Below are 21,030 nucleotides of genomic sequence, written 5' to 3'. Positions count from 1 at the left end.
ATTATATTATTATAGTCTTTACACAGATGTAGTATTAATATATATTATATTATTATAGTCTTTACACAGCTGTAGTATTAATATATATTATATTATTATAGTCTTTACACAGATGTAGTATTAATATATATTATATTATATAGTCTCTACACAGATGTAGTATTAATATATATTATATTATTATAGTCTTTACACAGATGTAGTATTAATATATATTATATTATTATAGTCTTTACACAGCTGTAGTATTAATATATATTATATTATTATAGTCTTTACACAGATGTAGTATTAATATATATTATATTATTATAGTCTCTACACAGATGTAGTATTAATATATATTATATTATTATAGTCTTTACACAGATGTAGTATTAATATATATTATATTACTATAGTCTTTACACAGATGTAGTATTAATATATATTATATTACTATAGTCTTTACACAGATGTAGTATTAATATATATTATATTATTATAGTCTTTACACAGATGTAGTATTAATATATATTATATTATTATAGTCTTTACACAGATGTAGTATTAATATATATTATATTATTATAGTCTCTACACAGATGTAGTATTAATATATATTATATTATTATAGTCTCTACACAGATGTAGTATTAATATATATTATATTATTATAGTCTTTACACAGATGTAGTATTAATATATATTATATTATTATAGTCTTTACACAGATGTAGTATTAATATATATTATATTATTATAGTCTTTACACAGATGTAGTATTAATATATATTATATTATTATAGTCTTTACACAGCTGTAGTATTAATATATATTATATTACTATAGTCTTTACACAGCTGTAGTATTAATATATATTATATTATTATAGTCTTTACACAGCTGTAGTATTAATATATATTATATTATTATAGTCTTTACACAGATGTAGTATTACTATATATTATATTATTATAGTCTTTACACAGATGTAGTATTAATATATATTATATTATTATAGTCTTTACACAGATGTAGTATTACTATATATTATATTATTATAGTCTTTACACAGATGTAGTATTACTATATATTATATTATTATAGTCTTTACACAGATGTAGTATTAATATATATTATATTATTATAGTCTTTACACAGATGTAGTATTACTATATATTATATTATTATAGTCTTTACACAGATGTAGTATTACTATATATTATATTATTATAGTCTTTACACAGATGTAGTATTACTATATATTATATTATTATAGTCTTTACACAGATGTAGTATTACTATATATTATATTATTATAGTCTTTACACAGATGTAGTATTACTATATATTATATTATTATAGTCTTTACACAGATGTAGTATTACTATATATTATATTATTATAGTCTTTACACAGATGTAGTATTAATATATATTATATTATTATAGTCTCTACACAGATGTAGTATTAATATATATTATATTATTATAGTCTTTACACAGATGTAGTATTAATAAATATTATATTATTATAGTCTTTACACAGATGTAGTATTAATAAATATTATATTACTATAGTCTTTACACAGATGTAGTATTAATAAATATTATATTATTATAGTCTTTACACAGATGTAGTATTAATATATATTATATTATTATAGTCTTTACACAGCTGTAGTATTAATATATATTATATTATTATAGTCTCTACACAGATGTAGTATTAATATATATTATATTATTATAGTCTTTACACAGCTGTAGTATTAATATATATTATATTATTATAGTCTCTACACAGATGTAGTATTAATATATATTATATTATTATAGTCTTTACACAGCTGTAGTATTAATATATATTATATTATTATAGTCTTTACACAGATGTAGTATTAATAAATATTATATTATTATAGTCTTTACACAGCTGTAGTATTAATATATATTATATTATTATAGTCTCTACACAGATGTAGTATTAATATATATTATATTATTATAGTCTTTACACAGATGTAGTATTAATATATATTATATTATTATAGTCTTTACACAGATGTAGTATTAATATATATATTGTATTATATTATTATAGTCTTTACACAGCTGTAGTATTAATATATATTATATTATTATAGTCTCTACACAGATGTAGTATTAATATATATTATATTATTATAGTCTTTACACAGCTGTAGTATTAATATATATTATATTATTATAGTCTCTACACTGATGTAGTATTAATAAATATTATATTATTATAGTCTTTACACAGCTGTAGTATTAATATATATTATATTATTATAGTCTCTACACAGATGTAGTATTAATATATATTATATTATTATAGTCTTTACACAGCTGTAGTATTAATATATATTATATTATTATAGTCTCTACACAGATGTAGTATTAATAAATATTATATTATTATAGTCTTTACACAGCTGTAGTATTAATATATATTATATTATTATAGTCTCTACACAGATGTAGTATTAATATATATTATATTATTATAGTCTTTACACAGCTGTAGTATTAATATATATTATATTATTATAGTCTTTACACAGATGTAGTATTACTATATATTATATTATTATAGTCTTTACACAGATGTAGTATTAATAAATATTATATTATTATAGTCTTTACACAGATGTAGTATTAATAAATATTATATTACTATAGTCTTTACACAGATGTAGTATTAATAAATATTATATTATTATAGTCTTTACACAGCTGTAGTATTAATATATATTATATTATTATAGTCTTTACACAGCTGTAGTATTAATATATATTTTATTATTATAGTCTTTACACAGATGTAGTATTAATATATATTATATTATTATAGTCTTTACACAGATGTAGTATTACTATATATTATATTATTATAGTCTTTACACAGATGTAGTATTAATAAATATTATATTATTATAGTCTTTACACAGATGTAGTATTAATAAATATTATATTACTATAGTCTTTACACAGATGTAGTATTAATAAATATTATATTATTATAGTCTTTACACAGCTGTAGTATTAATATATATTATATTATTATAGTCTTTACACAGATGTAGTATTAATAAATATTATATTACTATAGTCTTTACACAGCTGTAGTATTAATATATATTATATTATTATAGTCTTTACACAGCTGTAGTATTAATATATATTATATTATTATAGTCTTTACACAGCTGTAGTATTAATATATATTATATTATTATAGTCTTTACACAGATGTAGTATTAATATATATTATATTATTATTTTCTTTACACAGATGTAGTATTAATATATATTATATTATTATAGTCTTTACACAGATGTAGTATTAATATATATATTGTATTATATTATTATAGTCTTTACACAGATGTAGTATTAATATATATTATATTATTATAGTCTTTACACAGCTGTAGTATTAATAAATATTATATTATTATAGTCTTTACACAGATGTAGTATTAATATATATATTGTATTATATTATTATAGTCTTTACACAGATGTAGTAATAATACATATGATATTGTTAAAGTTTTTACACAGATGTAGTATTAATATATATTATATTATTATAGTCTTTACACAGATGTAGTATTAATATATATTATATTATTATAGTCTTTACACAGATGTAGTATTAATATATATTATAATATTATAGTCTTTACACAGATGTAGTATTAATATATATTATATTATTATAGTCTTTACACAGATGTAGTATTAATAAATATTATATTACTATAGTCTTTACACAGATGTAGTATTAATAAATATTATATTACTATAGTCTTTACACAGATGTAGTATTAATAAATATTTTATTATTATAGTCTTTACACAGCTGTAGTATTAATATATATTATATTATTATAGTCTTTACACAGATGTAGTATTAATAAATATTATATTATTATAGTCTCTACACAGATGTAGTATTAATATATATTATATTATTATAGTCTTTACACAGATGTAGTATTAATATATATTATATTATTATAGTCTTTACACAGATGTAGTATTAATATATATATTGTATTATATTATTATAGTCTTTACACAGATGTAGTATTAATATATATTATATTATTATAGTCTTTACACAGATGTAGTATTACTATATATTATATTATTATAGTCTTTACACAGATGTAGTATTAATAAATATTATATTATTATAGTCTTTACACAGATGTAGTATTAATAAATATTATATTACTATAGTCTTTACACAGATGTAGTATTAATAAATATTATATTATTATAGTCTTTACACAGCTGTAGTATTAATATATATTATATTATTATAGTCTTTACACAGATGTAGTATTAATAAATATTATATTACTATAGTCTTTACACAGCTGTAGTATTAATATATATTATATTATTATAGTCTTTACACAGATGTAGTATTAATATATATTATATTATTATAGTCTTTACACAGATGTAGTATTAATATATATTATATTATTATAGTCTTTACACAGATGTAGTATTAATATATATATATTGTATTATATTATTATAGTCTTTACACAGATGTAGTATTAATATATATTATATTATTATAGTCTTTACACAGCTGTAGTATTAATAAATATTATATTATTATAGTCTTTACACAGATGTAGTATTAATATATATATTGTATTATATTATTATAGTCTTTACACAGATGTAGTAATAATACATATGATATTGTTAAAGTTTTTACACAGATGTAGTATTAATATGTGGTCCCGTGTGGCTCAGTTGGTAGAGCATGGCGCTTGCAACGCCAGGGTTGTGGGTTCATTCCCCACGGGGGGACCAGGATGAATATGTATGAACTTTCCAAATTGTAAGTCGCTCTGGATAAGAGCGTCAGCTAAATGACTTAAATGTAATGTAAATGTAATATATATTATATTATTATAGTCTTTACACAGATGTAGTATTAATATATATTATATTATTATAGTCTTTACACAGATGTAGTATTAATATATATTATAATATTATAGTCTTTACACAGATGTAGTATTAATATATATATTGTATTATATTATTATAGTCTTTACACAGATGTAGTATTAATATACAGTGGGGAGAACAAGTATTTGATACACTGCCGATTTTGCAGGTTTTCCTACTTACAAAGCATGTAGAGGTCTGTAATTTTTATCATAGGTACACTTCAACTGTGAGAGACGGAATCTAAAACAAAAATCCAGAAAATCACATTGTATGATTTTGAAGTAATTCATTTGCATTTTATTGCATGACATAAGTATTTGATCACCTACCAACCAGTAAGAATTCCGGCTCTCACAGACCTGTTAGTTTTTCTTTAAGAAGCCCTCCTGTTCTCCACTCATTACCTGTATTAACTGCACCTGTTTGAACTCGTTACCTGTATAAAAGACACCTGTCCACACACTCAATCAAACAGACTCCAACCTCTCCACAATGGCCAAGACCAGAGAGCTGTGTAAGGACATCAGGGATAAAATTGTAGACCTGCACAAGGCTGGGATGGGCTACAGGACAATAGGCAAGCAGCTTGGTGAGAAGGCAACAACTGTTGGCGCAATTATTAGAAAATAGAAGAAAATAGAAGATGTTCAAGATGATGGTCAATCACCCTCGGTCTGGGGCTCCATGCAAGATCTCACCTCGTGGGGCATCAATGATCATGAGGAAGGTGAGGGATCAGCCCAGAACTACACGGCAGGACCTGGTCAATGACCTGAAGAGAGCTGGGACCACAGTCTCAAAGAAAACCATTAGTAACACACTACGCCGTCATGGATTAAAATCCTGCAGCGCACACAAGGTCCCCCTGCTCAAGCAGGCGCATGTCCAGGCCCGTCTGAAGTTTGCCAATGACCATCTGGATGATCCAGAGGAGGAATGGGAGAAGGTCATGTGGTCTGATGATTCAAAAATAGAGCTTTTTGGTCTAAACTCCACTCGCCGTGTTTGGAGGAAGAAGAAGGATGAGTACAACCCCAAGAACACCATCCCAACCGTGAAGCATGGAGGTGGAAACATCATTCTTTGGGGATGCTTTTCTGCAAAGGGGACAGGACGACTGCACCGTATTGAGGGGAGGATGGATGGGGCCATGTATTGCGAGATCTTAGCCAACAACCTCCTTCCCTCAGTAAGAGCATTGATGATGGGTCGTGGCTGGGTCTTCCAGCATGACAACGACCCGAAACACACAGCCAGGGCAACTAAGGAGTGGCTCCGTAAGAAGTATCTCAAGGTCCTGGAGTGGCCTAGCCAGTCTCCAGACCTGAACCCAATAGAAAATCTTTGGAGGGAGCTGAAAGTCCGTATTGCCCAGCGACAGCCCCGAAACCTGAAGGATCTGGAGAAGGTCTGTATGGAGGAGTGGGCCAAAATCCCTGCTGCAGTGTGTGCAAACCTGGTCAAGAACTACAGGAAACGTATGATCTCTGTAATTGCAAACAAAGGATTCTGTACCAAATATTAAGTTCTGCTTTTCTGATGTATCAAATACTTATGTCATGCAATAAAATGCTAATTAATTACTTAAAAATCATACAATGTGATTTTCGGGATTTTTGTTTTAGATTCCGTCTCTCACAGTTGAAGTGTACCTATGATAAAAATTACAGACCTCTACATGCTTTTTAAGTAGGAAAATCTGCAAAATCGGCAGTGTATCAAATACTTGTTCTCCCCACTGTATATTATATTATTATAGTCTTTACACAGATGTAGTATTAATAAATATTATATTACTATAGTCTTTACACAGATGTAGTATTAATAAATATTATATTACTATAGTCTTTACACAGATGTAGTATTAATAAATATTTTATTATTATAGTCTTTACACAGCTGTAGTATTAATATATATTATATTATTATAGTCTTTACACAGATGTAGTATTAATATATATTATATTATTATAGTCTTTACACAGATGTAGTATTAATACATATTATATTACTATAGTCTTTACACAGATGTAGTATTAATACATATTATATTACTATAGTCTTTACACAGATGTAGTATTAATAAATATTATATTATTATAGTCTTTACACAGCTGTAGATTTACTATATATTATATTATTATAGTCTTTACACAGCCGCTAGCTTGACTCCTCTCCCCTCCTCTCCTCTCCTCTCCTCTCCTCTCCTCTCCTCTCCTCTCCTCTCCTCTCCTCTCCTCTCCTCTCCTCTCTTCTCTTCTCTTCTCTTCTCTTCTCTTCTCTTCTCTTCTCTTCTCTTCTCTTCTCTTCTCTTCTCTTCTCTTCTCCTCTCCTCTCCTCTCCTCTCCTCTCCTCTCTCTCTCTCTCTCTCTCTCTCCTCTCCTCTCCTCTCCTCTCCTCTCCTCTCCTCTCCTCTCCTCTCCTCCAGACTATAGGCCTATGAACTCCAGTCAAGAATCAGCCTCCGGTCCCAGGACCCAGACTGGGAAAGCTGTTGCTGGAAAGACTGGGAAGGCTGGGAAAGCCGTAAAGAGTGGGAATAGAGTGAAGTCAGCAAGATTGGGGAAAACAGAGAATGCCTGGAGCGTTGTTGTGAAGAGTCGTGTTCCTAGAGCAGCAACCTCCCGAGCTGAGAGGATCTGGCCAGGAGGAGTTATACCTTACATCATCGGAGGAAACTTCACTGGTGAGTATGCGTGATGGATCTGACTGGGAGGACTCATACCTTACCTCATAGGTGGAAACTTCACTGGTCAGTATGTAAATAATTCCTCTAATGTACTCATTAATTAAATTCAATCTACACTGGTCAGTATGTATGATGGATCTGACCAGGAGGACTCATACCACTGGTCAGTATATATGATGGATCTGACTAGGAGGACTCATACCACTGGTCAGTATGTATGGTGGATCTGACTAGGAGGACTCATACCACTGGTCAGTATGTATGGTGGATCTGACTAGGAGGACTCATACCACTGGTCAGTATGTATGGTGGATCTGACTAGGAGGACTCATACCACTGGTCAGTATATATGATGGATCTGACTAGGAGGACTCATACCACTGGTCAGTATGTATGATGGATCTGACTAGGAGGACTCATACCACTGGTCAGTATATATGATGGATCTGACTAGGAGGACTCATACCACTGGTCAGTATGTATGATGGATCTGGCTAGGAGGACTCATACCACTGGTCAGTATGTATGATGGATCTGAACAGGAGGAGTCATACCACTGGTCAGTATATATGATGGATCTGAACAGGAGGACTCATACCACTGGTCAGTATGTATGATGGATCTGACTAGGAGGACTCATACCACTGGTCAGTATATATGATGGATCTGACTAGGAGGACTCATACCACTGGTCAGTATATATGATGGATCTGACTAGGAGGACTCATACCACTGGTCAGTATATATGATGGATCTGAACAGGAGGACTCATACCACTGGTCAGTATGTATGGTGGATCTGGCTAGGAGGACTCATACCACTGGTCAGTATGTATGATGGATCTGAACAGGAGGACTCATACCACTGGTCAGTATATATGATGGATCTGACTAGGAGGACTCATACCACTGGTCAGTATGTATGGTGGATCTGGCTAGGAGGACTCATACCACTGGTCAGTATGTATGATGGATCTGACTAGGACGACTCATACCACTGGTCAGTATATATGGTGGATCTGAACAGGAGGACTCATACCACTGGTCAGTATATATGATGGATCTGACCAGGAGGACTCATACCACTGGTCAGTAGGTATGGTGGATCTGACTAGGAGGACTCATACCACTGGTCAGTATGTATGGTGGATCTGACTAGGAGGACTCATACCACTGGTCAGTATGTATGATGGATCTGAACAGGAGGACTCATACCACTGGTCAGTATATATGATGGATCTGACTAGGAGGACTCATACCACTGGTCAGTATGTATGATGGATCTGACTAGGAGGACTCATACCACTGGTCAGTATATATGATGGATCTGACTAGGAGGACTCATACCACTGGTCAGTATGTATGATGGATCTGGCTAGGAGGACTCATACCACTGGTCAGTATGTATGATGTATCTGAACAGGAGGAGTCATACCACTGGTCAGTATATATGATGGATCTGAACAGGAGGACTCATACCACTGGTCAGTATGTATGATGGATCTGACTAGGAGGACTCATACCACTGGTCAGTATATATGATGGATCTGACTAGGAGGACTCATACCACTGGTCAGTATATATGATGGATCTGACTAGGAGGACTCATACCACTGGTCAGTATATATGATGGATCTGAACAGGAGGACTCATACCACTGGTCAGTATGTATGGTGGATCTGGCTAGGAGGACTCATACCACTGGTCAGTATGTATGATGGATCTGAACAGGAGGACTCATACCACTGGTCAGTATATATGATGGATCTGACTAGGAGGACTCATACCACTGGTCAGTATGTATGGTGGATCTGGCTAGGAGGACTCATACCACTGGTCAGTATGTATGATGGATCTGACTAGGACGACTCATACCACTGGTCAGTATATATGGTGGATCTGAACAGGAGGACTCATACCACTGGTCAGTATATATGATGGATCTGACCAGGAGGACTCATACCACTGGTCAGTATGTATGGTGGATCTGACTAGGAGGACTCATACCACTGGTCAGTATGTATGGTGGATCTGACTAGGAGGACTCATACCACTGGTCAGTATGTATGATGGATCTGAACAGGAGGACTCATACCACTGGTCAGTATATATGATGGATCTGACTAGGAGGACTCATACCACTGGTCAGTATATATGATGGATCTGAACAGGAGGACTCATACCACTGGTCAGTATGTATGGTGGATCTGAACAGGAGGACTCATACCACTGGTCAGTATATATGATGGATCTGACTAGGAGGACTCATACCACTGGTCAGTATATATGATGGATCTGAACAGGAGGACTCATACCACTGGTCAGTATATATGATGGATCTGACTAGGAGGACTCATACCACTGGTCAGTATATATGATGGATCTGACCAGGAGGACTCATACCACTGGTCAGTATATATGATGGATCTGACCAGGAGGACTCATACCACTGGTCAGTATGTATGATGGATCTGGCTAGGAGGACTCATACTACTGGTCAGTATATATGGTGGATCTGACTAGGAGGACTCATACCACTGGTCAGTATATATGATGGATCTGACTAGGAGGACTCATACCACTGGTCAGTATATATGATGGATCTGACCAGGAGGACTCATACCACTGGTCAGTATGTATGGTGGATCTGGCCAGGAGGACTCATACCACTGGTCAGTATGTATGGTGGATCTGACTAGGAGGACTCATACCACTGGTCAGTATGTATGATGGATCTGACCAGGAGGACTCATACCACTGGTCAGTATGTATGATGGATCTGACTAGGAGGACTCATACCACTGGTCAGTATGTATGATGGATCTGACTAGGAGGACTCATACCACTGGTCAGTATGTATGGTGGATCTGAACAGGAGGACTCATACCACTGGTCAGTATGTATGATGGATCTGGCTAGGAGGACTCATACCACTGGTCAGTATGTATGGTGGATCTGGCCAGGAGGACTCATACCACTGGTCAGTATGTATGATGGATCTGGCCAGGAGGACTCATACCACTGGTCAGTATATATGATGGATCTGGCCAGGAGGACTCATACCACTGGTCAGTAGATGACTCATACCACTGGTCAGTATATATGATGGATCTGAACAGGAGGACTCATACCACTGGTCAGTATGTATGGTGGATCTGAACAGGAGGACTCATACCACTGGTCAGTATATATGATGGATCTGACTAGGAGGACTCATACCACTGGTCAGTATATATGATGGATCTGAACAGGAGGACTCATACCACTGGTCAGTATATATGATGGATCTGACTAGGAGGACTCATACCACTGGTCAGTATATATGATGGATCTGACCAGGAGGACTCATACCACTGGTCAGTATATATGATGGATCTGGCCAGGAGGACTCATACCACTGGTCAGTATATATGATGGATCTGACTAGGAGGACTCATACCACTGGTCAGTATATATGATGGATCTGACTAGGAGGACTCATACCACTGGTCAGTATATATGATGGATCTGGCCAGGAGGACTCATACCACTGGTCAGTATATATGATGGATCTGACCAGGAGGACTCATACCACTGGTCAGTATGTATGATGGATCTGGCTAGGAGGACTCATACTACTGGTCAGTATATATGGCGGATCTGACTAGGAGGACTCATACCACTGGTCAGTATATATGATGGATCTGACTAGGAGGACTCATACCACTGGTCAGTATATATGATGGATCTGACCAGGAGGACTCATACCACTGGTCAGTATGTATGGTGGATCTGGCCAGGAGGACTCATACCACTGGTCAGTATGTATGGTGGATCTGACTAGGAGGACTCATACCACTGGTCAGTATGTATGATGGATCTGACCAGGAGGACTCATACCACTGGTCAGTATGTATGATGGATCTGACTAGGAGGACTCATACCACTGGTCAGTATGTATGATGGATCTGACTAGGAGGACTCATACCACTGGTCAGTATGTATGGTGGATCTGAACAGGAGGACTCATACCACTGGTCAGTATGTATGATGCATCTGGCTAGGAGGACTCATACCACTGGTCAGTATGTATGGTGGATCTGGCCAGGAGGACTCATACCACTGGTCAGTATGTATGATGGATCTGGCCAGGAGGACTCATACCACTGGTCAGTATATATGATGGATCTGGCCAGGAGGACTCATACCACTGGTCAGTAGATGACTCATACCACTGGTCAGTATATATGATGGATCTGACTAGGAGGACTCATACCACTGGTCAGTATGTGTGATGGATCTGGCCAGGAGGACTCATACCACTGGTCAGTATGTATGATGGATCTGGCCAGGAGGACTCATACCACTGGTCAGTATGTATGGTGGATCTGACTAGGAGGACTCATACCACTGGTCAGTATGTGTGATGGATCTGGCCAGGAGGACTCATACCACTGGTCAGTATGTATGATGGATCTGACTAGGAGGACTCATACCACTGGTCAGTATGTATGATGGATCTGACTAGGAGGACTCATACCACTGGTCAGTATGTGTGTGTGTATATTTAATGTGTGTGTGTAACGGTGTGTGTAACGGTGTGTGTGTGTGTGTGTGTGTGTGTGTGTGTGTGTGTGTGTGTGTGTGTGTGTGTGTGTGTGTGTGTGTGTGTGTGTGTATAACGGTGTGTGTATAACAACGTGTGTGTGTATAACAGTGTGTGTGTGTGTGTGTGTGTATAACGGTGTGTGTGTGTTTGTGTATAACGGTTTGTGTATAACGGTGTGTGTGTTTGTGTGTGTATAACGGTGTGTGTGTGTATTACAGTGTGTGTGTGTGTGTGTGTGTGTGTGTAACAGTGTGTGTATAAAGGTGTGTGTGTGTAACAGTGTGTGTGTGTGTGTGTGTAACAGTGTGTGTATAAAGGTGTGTGTGTGTAACAGTGTGTGTGTGTGTGTGTGTAACAGTGTGTGTTTAACGGTGTGTGTGTGTGTGTGTGTGTGTAACAGTGTGTGTATAAAGGTGTGTGTGTGTAACAGTGTGTGTGTGTGTGTGTGTAACAGTGTGTGTTTAACAGTGTGTGTATAACGGTGTGTGTGTGTGTTCCAGGCAGTCAAAGAGCGATGTTCAAGCAGGCGATGCGTCACTGGGAGAAACTGACCTGCGTGACCTTCATGGAGAAGACTGAAGAGGAGAGTTACATCGTTTTTACGTACCGACCCTGTGGGTGAGGAGGGGGGAGAGAGGGAGGGAGGGGGGGAGGGGGAGAGAGAGGGAGGGAGGGAGGTAGGGAGGGAGAGAGAGAGAGGGGATGAGGGAGAGAGGAGAGTTACATCGTCTTCACATACCGACCCTGTGGGTGAGGATGGGGGAGAGAGGGGGAGAGGGGGGGGGAGAGGGAAGGATGAGAGGGAGGGAGGGAGGGAGGGAGGGAGGGGAGTTACATCGTCTTCACGTACCGACCCTGTGGGTGAGGAGGGGGGAGAGAGGGAGAGAGGGGAGGGAGGGAAGGGGGAGAGGGGGAGAGGGAGGAGGGGAGGGAGGGAAGGAGGAGAGGGGGAGAGGGAGGAGGGGAGGGGGGGAAGGAGGAGAGGGGGAGAGGGAGGAGGGAGGGAGGGAAGGAGGAGAGGGGGAGAGGGAGGAGGGGAGGGAGGGAAGGAGGAGAGGGGGAGAGGGAGGAGGGGAGGGGGGGAAGGAGGAGAGGGGGAGAGGGAGGAGGGGAGGGAGGGAAGGAGGAGAGGGGGAGAGGGAGAGAGGGGGAGGAGAGATACAGTCTTCACATACAGACCCTGTGGGTGAGGAGGGGGGAGAGGGAGGAGGGGAGGGAGGGAAGGGGGAGAGGGGGAGAGGGAGGAGGGGAGGGGGCGAAGGAGGAGAGGGGGAGAGGGAGGAGGGGAGGGAGGGAAGGGGGAGAGGGGGAGAGGGAGGAGGGGAGGGAGGGAAGGAGGAGAGGGGGAGAGGGAGGAGGGGAGGGGGAAGGAGGAGAGGGGGAGAGGGAGGAGGGGAGGGAGGGAAGGAGGAGAGGGGGAGAGGGAGGAGGGGAGGGGGGGAAGGAGGAGAGGGGGAGAGGGAGGAGGGGAGGGAGGGAAGGAGGAGAGGGGGAGAGGGAGAGAGGGGGAGAGTTACATCGTCTTCACTTACAGACCCTGTGGGTGAGGAGGGGGAGTGAAGAAGAGAGGGAGGAAGAGGGGAGGGATGTGAAGGAGGGGGGGTAGGGAGGAAGAGGGGAGGGATGTGAAGGAGGGGGGGTAGGGAGGAAGAGGGGAGGGATTTGAAGGAGGGGGGGTAGGGAGGAAGATATAGCAGGATGGTGTTAGGTATTGGCCCATTGTCCCACTCACTTTCTCGTTGTGTGTGCGTGTGAGAGTGCGTGTGTGAGTGTGTGTGTGTGAGAGTGTGTGTGTGTGAGAGTCTGTCCGTGTGAGAGTGTGTGTGTGAGAAAGTGTGTGTGTGAGAAAGTGTGTGTGTGTGTGCTTGTGTGAACAGAAGGTTCCCTGATGACCATGTCACAGCAAGAGACGACACGGTCCCTCAACAATGGGCCCCTTCCTTTCCTTCCTGCTCCCCCCCCCCACGGGGAGGCTTTCGTCTCTCGCTCTTCTATCTAGCTAAGGGGCTTGGTGCTTATGTACAGATGCAGGATCATAATTTGAGCCAGTTAGCTACACAGGAAAATTATCCTGCAGCAACAGGAAATTAAAGGATTTTTTTTGTTGTTGTTGGGGCGAATCAAATCTGACATTTTAAAGTGGAAATGACAAACTTTAGAAGACTTTATAAACCTTTTAATACACGTTTTGCATTTCCTGCTTGTGCAAGAACATTCTCAGACACAAAAGAGTGATCAAATGAAGATCCTACATCTGTAGTGTGTACTAATCGTACTACATACTATTTAGAACGTAGTGTTTCGTATAAATACATGCAGTAAGAAACAGACATCAGCATCCAACCCTCATCTACGGGAGGCAGGTAGCCTAACGGTTAGAGCGGTGGGCCAGTTACCGTAAAGGTCGCTGGTTCGAATCCCAGAGCTGACAAGATGAAAAAATCTGTCGATGTCCCCTTGAGCAAGGCACTTAAACAACACATTACACTGGACCTATCATACTACTATGATTGACCCTGTAAAACACCACCTATCATACTACTATGACTGACCCTGTAAAACAACACCTATCATACTACTATGACTGACCCTGTAAAACAACACCTATCATACTACTATGACTGACCCTGTAAAACAACACCTATCATACTACTATGACTGACCCTGTAAAACAACACCTATCATACTACTATGACTGACCCTGTAAAACAACACCTATCATACTACTATGACTGACCCTGTAAAACAACACCTATCATACTACTATGACTGACCCTGTAAAACAACACCTATCATACTACTATGACTGACCCTGTAAAACAACACCTATCATACTACTATGACTGACCCTGTAAAACAACACCTATCATACTACTATGACTGACCCTGTAAAACAACACCTATCATACTACTATGACTGACCCTGTAAAACAACACCTATCATACTACTATGGCTGCCCCTGTAAAACAACACCTATCATACTACTATGACTGACCCTGTAAAACAACACCTATCATACTACTATGACTGACCCTGTAAAACAACACCTATCATACTACTATGACTGACCCTGTAAAACAACACCTATCATACTACTATGACTGACCCTGTAAAACAACACCTATCATACTACTATGGCTGCCCCTGTAAAACAACACCTATCATACTACTATGACTGACCCTGTAAAACAACACCTATCATACTACTATGACTGACCCTGTAAAACAACACCTATTATACTACTGTGACTGACCCTGTAAAACAACACCTATCATACTACTATGACTGACCCTGTAAAACAACACCTATCATACTACTATGGCTGACCCTGTAAAACAACACCTATCATACTACTATGACTGACCCTGTAAAACAACACCTATCATACTACTATGGCTGACCCTGTAAAACAACACCTATCATACTACTATGACTGACCCTGTAAAACAACACCTATCATACTACTATGACTGACCCTGTAAAACAACACCTATCATACTACTATGACTGACCCTGTAAAACAACACCTATCATACTACTATGACTGACCCTGTACAACAACACTTTGAAAGTCGATAAACTTGTAACCTCACTTTTGAGAAAATGGCCTTTGAATGTTTTTGTACAGCTACTGGAGAGCTCTTCTTTGTCTACACCCATTCAGCATCGTTAACACCCCCTTAAGCTTTAGTCCCGCCCATCTCTTTAAGGGTTGCTCCGGAGGTTCTATACTAATAACAGCAGTCAAGTAGCCAAGCTAACTGGCTAACTGGCTAACTTGCTAGCTACTTACTGACACAAATGATAAAACAGCTCGCTGATCATTACTCGCCCTAGCAGAGCTGGTTAGGCCGTTTTTATGTTATCCAGAGCGTTGGTGACTGTAACTGTGCTGTCAGACTGACTGTTCGTAAATTCAGAGCACTTCGCTCTCGTAGCGTTCTGACCTCACTCTGGACGCTCTGGCCGAGGAGTAGGGTTGATCGTAGCGTTCTGACCTCACACTGGACCCTCTGGCCGAGGAGTAGGGTTGATCCTAGCGTTCTGACCTCACACTGGACCCTCTGGCCGAGGAGTAGGGTTGATTCTAGCGTTCTGACCTCACACTGGACCCTCTGGCCGAGGAGTAGGGTTGATCCTAGCGTTCTGACCTCACACTGGACCCTCTGGCCGAGGAGTAGGGTTGATCCTAGCGTTCTGACCTCACACTGGACCCTCTGGCCGAGGAGTAGGGTTGATCCTAGCGTTCTGACCTCACACTGGACCCTCTGGCCGAGGATTAGGGTTGATCCTAGCGTTCTGACCTGACACTGGACCCTCTGGCCGAGGAGTAGGGTTGATTCTAGCGTTCTGACCTCACACTGGACCCTCTGGCCGAGGATTAGGGTTGATCCTAGCGTTCTGACCTCACACTGGACCCTCTGGCCGAGGAGTAGGGTTTATTCTAGCGTTCTGACCTCACACTGGACCCTCTGGCCGAGGAGTAGGGTTGATCCTAGCGTTCTGACCTCACACTGGACCCTCTGGCCGAGGAGTAGGGTTGATCCTAGCGTTCTGACCTCACACTGGACCCTCTGGCCGAGGAGTAGGGTTGGTCCTAGCGTTCTGACCTCACACTGGACCCTCTGGCCGAAGATTAGGGTTGATCGTAGCGTTCTGACCTCACACTGGACCCTCTGGCCGAGGAGTAGGGTTGATCCTAGCGTTCTGACCTCACACTGGACCCTCTGGCCGAGGATTAGGGTTGATCCTAGCGTTCTGACCTCACACTGGACCCTCTGGCTGAGGAGTAGGGTTGATCCTAGCGTTCTGACTTCACACTGGACCCTCTGGCCGAGGAGTAGGGTTGATCCTAGCGTTCTGACCTCACACTGGACCCTCTGGCCGAAGTGTAGGGTTGATCCTAGCGTTCTGACCTCACACTGGACCCTCTGGCCGAGGGTTGATCGTAGCGTTCTGACCTCACACTGGACCCTCTGGCCGAAGTGTAGGGTTGCTCCGAGCGTTCTGACCTCACACTGGACCCTCTGGCCGAGGAGAAGGGTTGATCCTAGCGTTCTGACCTCACACTGGACCCTCTGGCCGTGGTGTAGGGTTGATCCTAGTGTTCTGACCTCACACTGGACCCTCTGGCCGAGGAGTAGGGTTGATCCTAGCGTTCTGACCTCACACTGGACCCTCTGGCCGAGGAGTAGGGTTGATCCTAGCGTTCTGACCTCACACTGGAAGCTCTGGCCTAGGAGTAGGGTTGATCCTAGCGTTATGACCTCACACTGGACCTTCTGGCCGAGGAGTAGGGTTGATCAGAGCATTCTGACCTCACACTGGACGCTCTGGCCGAGGAGTAGGGTTGATCCGATCGTTCTGACCTCACACTGGACCCTCTGGCCGAGGAGTAGGGTTGATCTTAGCGTTCTGACCTCACACTGGACCCTCTGGCCGAGGAGTAGGGTTGATCCTAGCTTTCTGACCTCACATTGGACCCTCTGGCCGAGGAGTAGGGTTGATCCTAGCGTTCTGACCTCACACTGGACGCTCTGGCCGAGGAGTAGGGTTGATCCTAGCGTTCTGACCTCACACTGGACCCTCTGGCCGAGGAGTAGGGTTGATCCGATCGTTCTGACCTCACACTGGACCCTCTGGCCGAGGAGCAGGGTTGATAAGAGCGTTATGACCTCACACTGGACCCTCTGGCCGAGGAGTAGGGTTGATCAGAGCGTTCTGACCTCACACTGGACCCTCTAGCCGAGGAGTAGGGTTTATCCTAGCGTTCTGACCTCACACTGGACCTTCTGGCCGAGGAGTAGGGTTGATCCTAGCGTTCTGACCTCACACTGGACCCTCTGGCCGAGGAGTAGGGTTGATCCTAGAGTTCTGACCTGACACTGGACCCTCTGGCCGAGGAGTAGGGTTGATCCTAGCGTTCTGACCTCACAATGGAAGATCTGGCCGAGGAGTAGGGTTGATCCTAGCGTTCTGACCTCACACTGGACCCTCTGGCCGAGGAGTAGGGTTGATCCTAGCGTTCTGACCTCACACTGGACCCTCTGGCCGAGGAGTAGGGTTGATCCTAGCGTTCTGACCTCACACTGGACCCTCTGGCCGAGGGTTGATCGTAGCGTTCTGACCTCACACTGGACCCTCTGGCCGAAGTGTAGGGTTGATCCGAGCGTTCTGACCTCACACTGGACCCTCTGGCCGAGGAGAAGGGTTGATCCTAGCGTTCTGACCTCACACTGGACCCTCTGGCCGTGGAGTAGGGTTGATCCTAGTGTTCTGACCTCACACTGGACCCTCTGGCCGAGGAGTAGGGTTGATCCTAGCGTTCTGACCTCACACTGGACCCTCTGGCCGAGGAGTAGGGTTGATCCTAGCGTTCTGACCTCACACTGGAAGCTCTGGCCGAGGAGTAGGGTTGATCCTAGCGTTATGACCTCACACTGGACCCTCTGGCCGAGGAGTAGGGTTGATCAGAGCATTCTGACCTCACACTGGACGCTCTGGCCGAGGAGTAGGGTTGATCCGATCGTTCTGACCTCACACTGGACCCTCTGGCCGAGGAGTAGGGTTGATCTTAGCGTTCTGACCTCACACTGGACCCTCTGGCCGAGGAGTAGGGTTGATCCTAGCTTTCTGACCTCACATTGGACCCTCTGGCCGAGGAGTAGGGTTGATCCTAGCGTTCTGACCTCACACTGGACGCTCTGGCCGAGGAGTAGGGTTGATCCTAGCGTTCTGACCTCACACTGGACCCTCTGGCCGAGGAGTAGGGTTGATCCGATCGTTCTGACCTCACACTGGACCCTCTGGCCGAGGAGCAGGGTTGATAAGAGCGTTATGACCTCACACTGGACCCTCTGGCCGAGGAGTAGGGTTGATCAGAGCGTTCTGACCTCACACTGGACCCTCTAGCCGAGGAGTAGGGTTTATCCTAGCGTTCTGACCTCACACTGGACCCTCTGGCCGAGGAGTAGGGTTGATCCTAGCGTTCTGACCTCACACTGGACCCTCTGGCCGAGGAGTAGGGTTGATCCTAGCGTTCTGACCTGACACTGGACCCTCTGGCCGAGGAGTAGGGTTGATCCTAGCGTTCTGACCTCACACTGGAAGATCTGGCCGAGGAGTAGGGTTGATCCTAGCGTTCTGACCTCACACTGGACCCTCTGGCCGAGGAGTAGGGTTGATCCTAGCGTTCTGACCTCACACTGGACCCTCTGGCCGAGGAGTAGGGTTGATCCTAGCGTTCTGACCTCACACTGGACCCTCTGGCCGAGGAGTAGGGTTGATCCCAGCGTTATGACCTCAAACTGGACGCTCTGGCCGAGGAGTAGGGTTGATCCTAGCGTTATGACCTCACACTGGACCCTCCGGCCGAGGAGTAGGTTTGATCGTAGCGTTCTGACCTCACACTGGACCCTCTGGCCGAGGAGTAGGGTTGATCCCAGCGTTCTGACCTCACACTGGACCCTCTGGCCGAGGAGTAGGTTTGATCCCAGCGTTATGACCTCACACTGGACGCTCTGGCCGAGGGTTGATCCTAGCGTTCTGACCTCACACTGGACCCTCTGGCCGAGGAGTAGGGTTGATCCCAGCGTTATGACCTCACACTGCACGCTCTGGCCGAGGAGTAGGGTTGATCCTAGCGTTATGACCTCACACTGGACCCTCTGGCCGAGGAGTAGTGTTGATCCTAGCGTTATGACCTCACACTGGACGCTCTGGCCGAGGAGTAGGATTGATCCTAGCGTTCTGACCTCACACTGGACCCTCTGGCCAAGGAGAAGGGTTGATCCTAGCGTTCTGACCTCACACTGAACCCTCTGGCCGAGGAGTAGGGTTGATCCTAGCGTGCTGACCTCACACTGGACCCTCTGGCCGAGGAGTAGGGTTGATCGTAGCGTTCTGACCTCACACTGGACCCTCTGGCCGAGGAGTAGGGTTGATCTGAGCATTCTGACCTCACACTGGACCCTCTGGCCGAGGATTAGGGTTGATCCTAGCGTTCTGACCTCACACTGGACCCTCTGGCCAAGGAGTAGGGTTGATCTTAGCATTATGACCTCACACTGGACCCTCTGGCCGAGGAGTAGGGTTGATCCTATCGTTCTGACCTCACACTGGACCCTCTGGCCGAGGAGTAGGGTTGATCCTAGCGTTCTGACCTCACACTGGACCCTCTGGCCGAGGAGTAGGGTTGATCCTAGCGTTATGACCTCACACTGGACCCTCTGGCCGAGGAGTAGGGTTGATCCTAGCGTTCTGACCTCACACTGGACCCTCTGGCCGAGGAGTAGGGTTGATCCTAGCGTTATGACCTCACACTGGACCCTCTGGCCGAGGAGTAGGGTTGATCAGAGCATTCTGACCTCACACTGGACACTCTGGCGGAGAAGTAGGGTTGATCCTAGCGTTCTGACCTCACACTGGACCCTCTGGCCGAGGAGTAGGGTTGATCCCAGCGTTCTGACCTCACACTGGACCCTCTGGCCGAGGAGTAGGGTTGATCCCAGCGTTATGACCTCACACTCGACGCTCTGGCCGAGGGTTGATCCTAGCGTTCTGACCTCACACTGGACCCTCTGGCCGAGGAGTAGGGTTGATCCCAGCGTTATGACCTCACACTGCACGCTCTGGCCGAGGAGTAGGGTTGATCCTAGCGTTATGACCTCACACTGGACCCTCTGGCCGAGGAGTAGGGTTGATCCTAGCGTTATGACCTCACACTGGACGCTCTGGCCGAGGAGTAGGGTTGATCCTA

General features: G+C 42.1%; 1 protein-coding gene across 1 annotated transcript in view; it reads left to right on the top strand.

Annotated features, from left to right (window-relative positions):
* tll1 (tolloid-like 1) overlaps positions 1 to 21,030 on the top strand; it is a 154,391-nt gene that overhangs the window by 35,921 nt on the left and 97,440 nt on the right. Inside the window, exons 3-4 of the mRNA XM_071408503.1 lie at positions 7,423 to 7,680; positions 12,771 to 12,888. Coding sequence (XP_071264604.1) covers positions 7,423 to 7,680; positions 12,771 to 12,888 — 376 coding nt within the window. The remainder of the gene's footprint in view (positions 1 to 7,422; positions 7,681 to 12,770; positions 12,889 to 21,030) is intronic.

Source organism: Salvelinus alpinus, chromosome 6 (genome assembly GCF_045679555.1).
Source record: "Salvelinus alpinus chromosome 6, SLU_Salpinus.1, whole genome shotgun sequence".
Taxonomy (NCBI): domain Eukaryota; kingdom Metazoa; phylum Chordata; class Actinopteri; order Salmoniformes; family Salmonidae; genus Salvelinus; species Salvelinus alpinus.
Note: the sequence above shows the minus strand (reverse complement) of the source record. Positions and strands in the feature narration are given on the sequence as shown.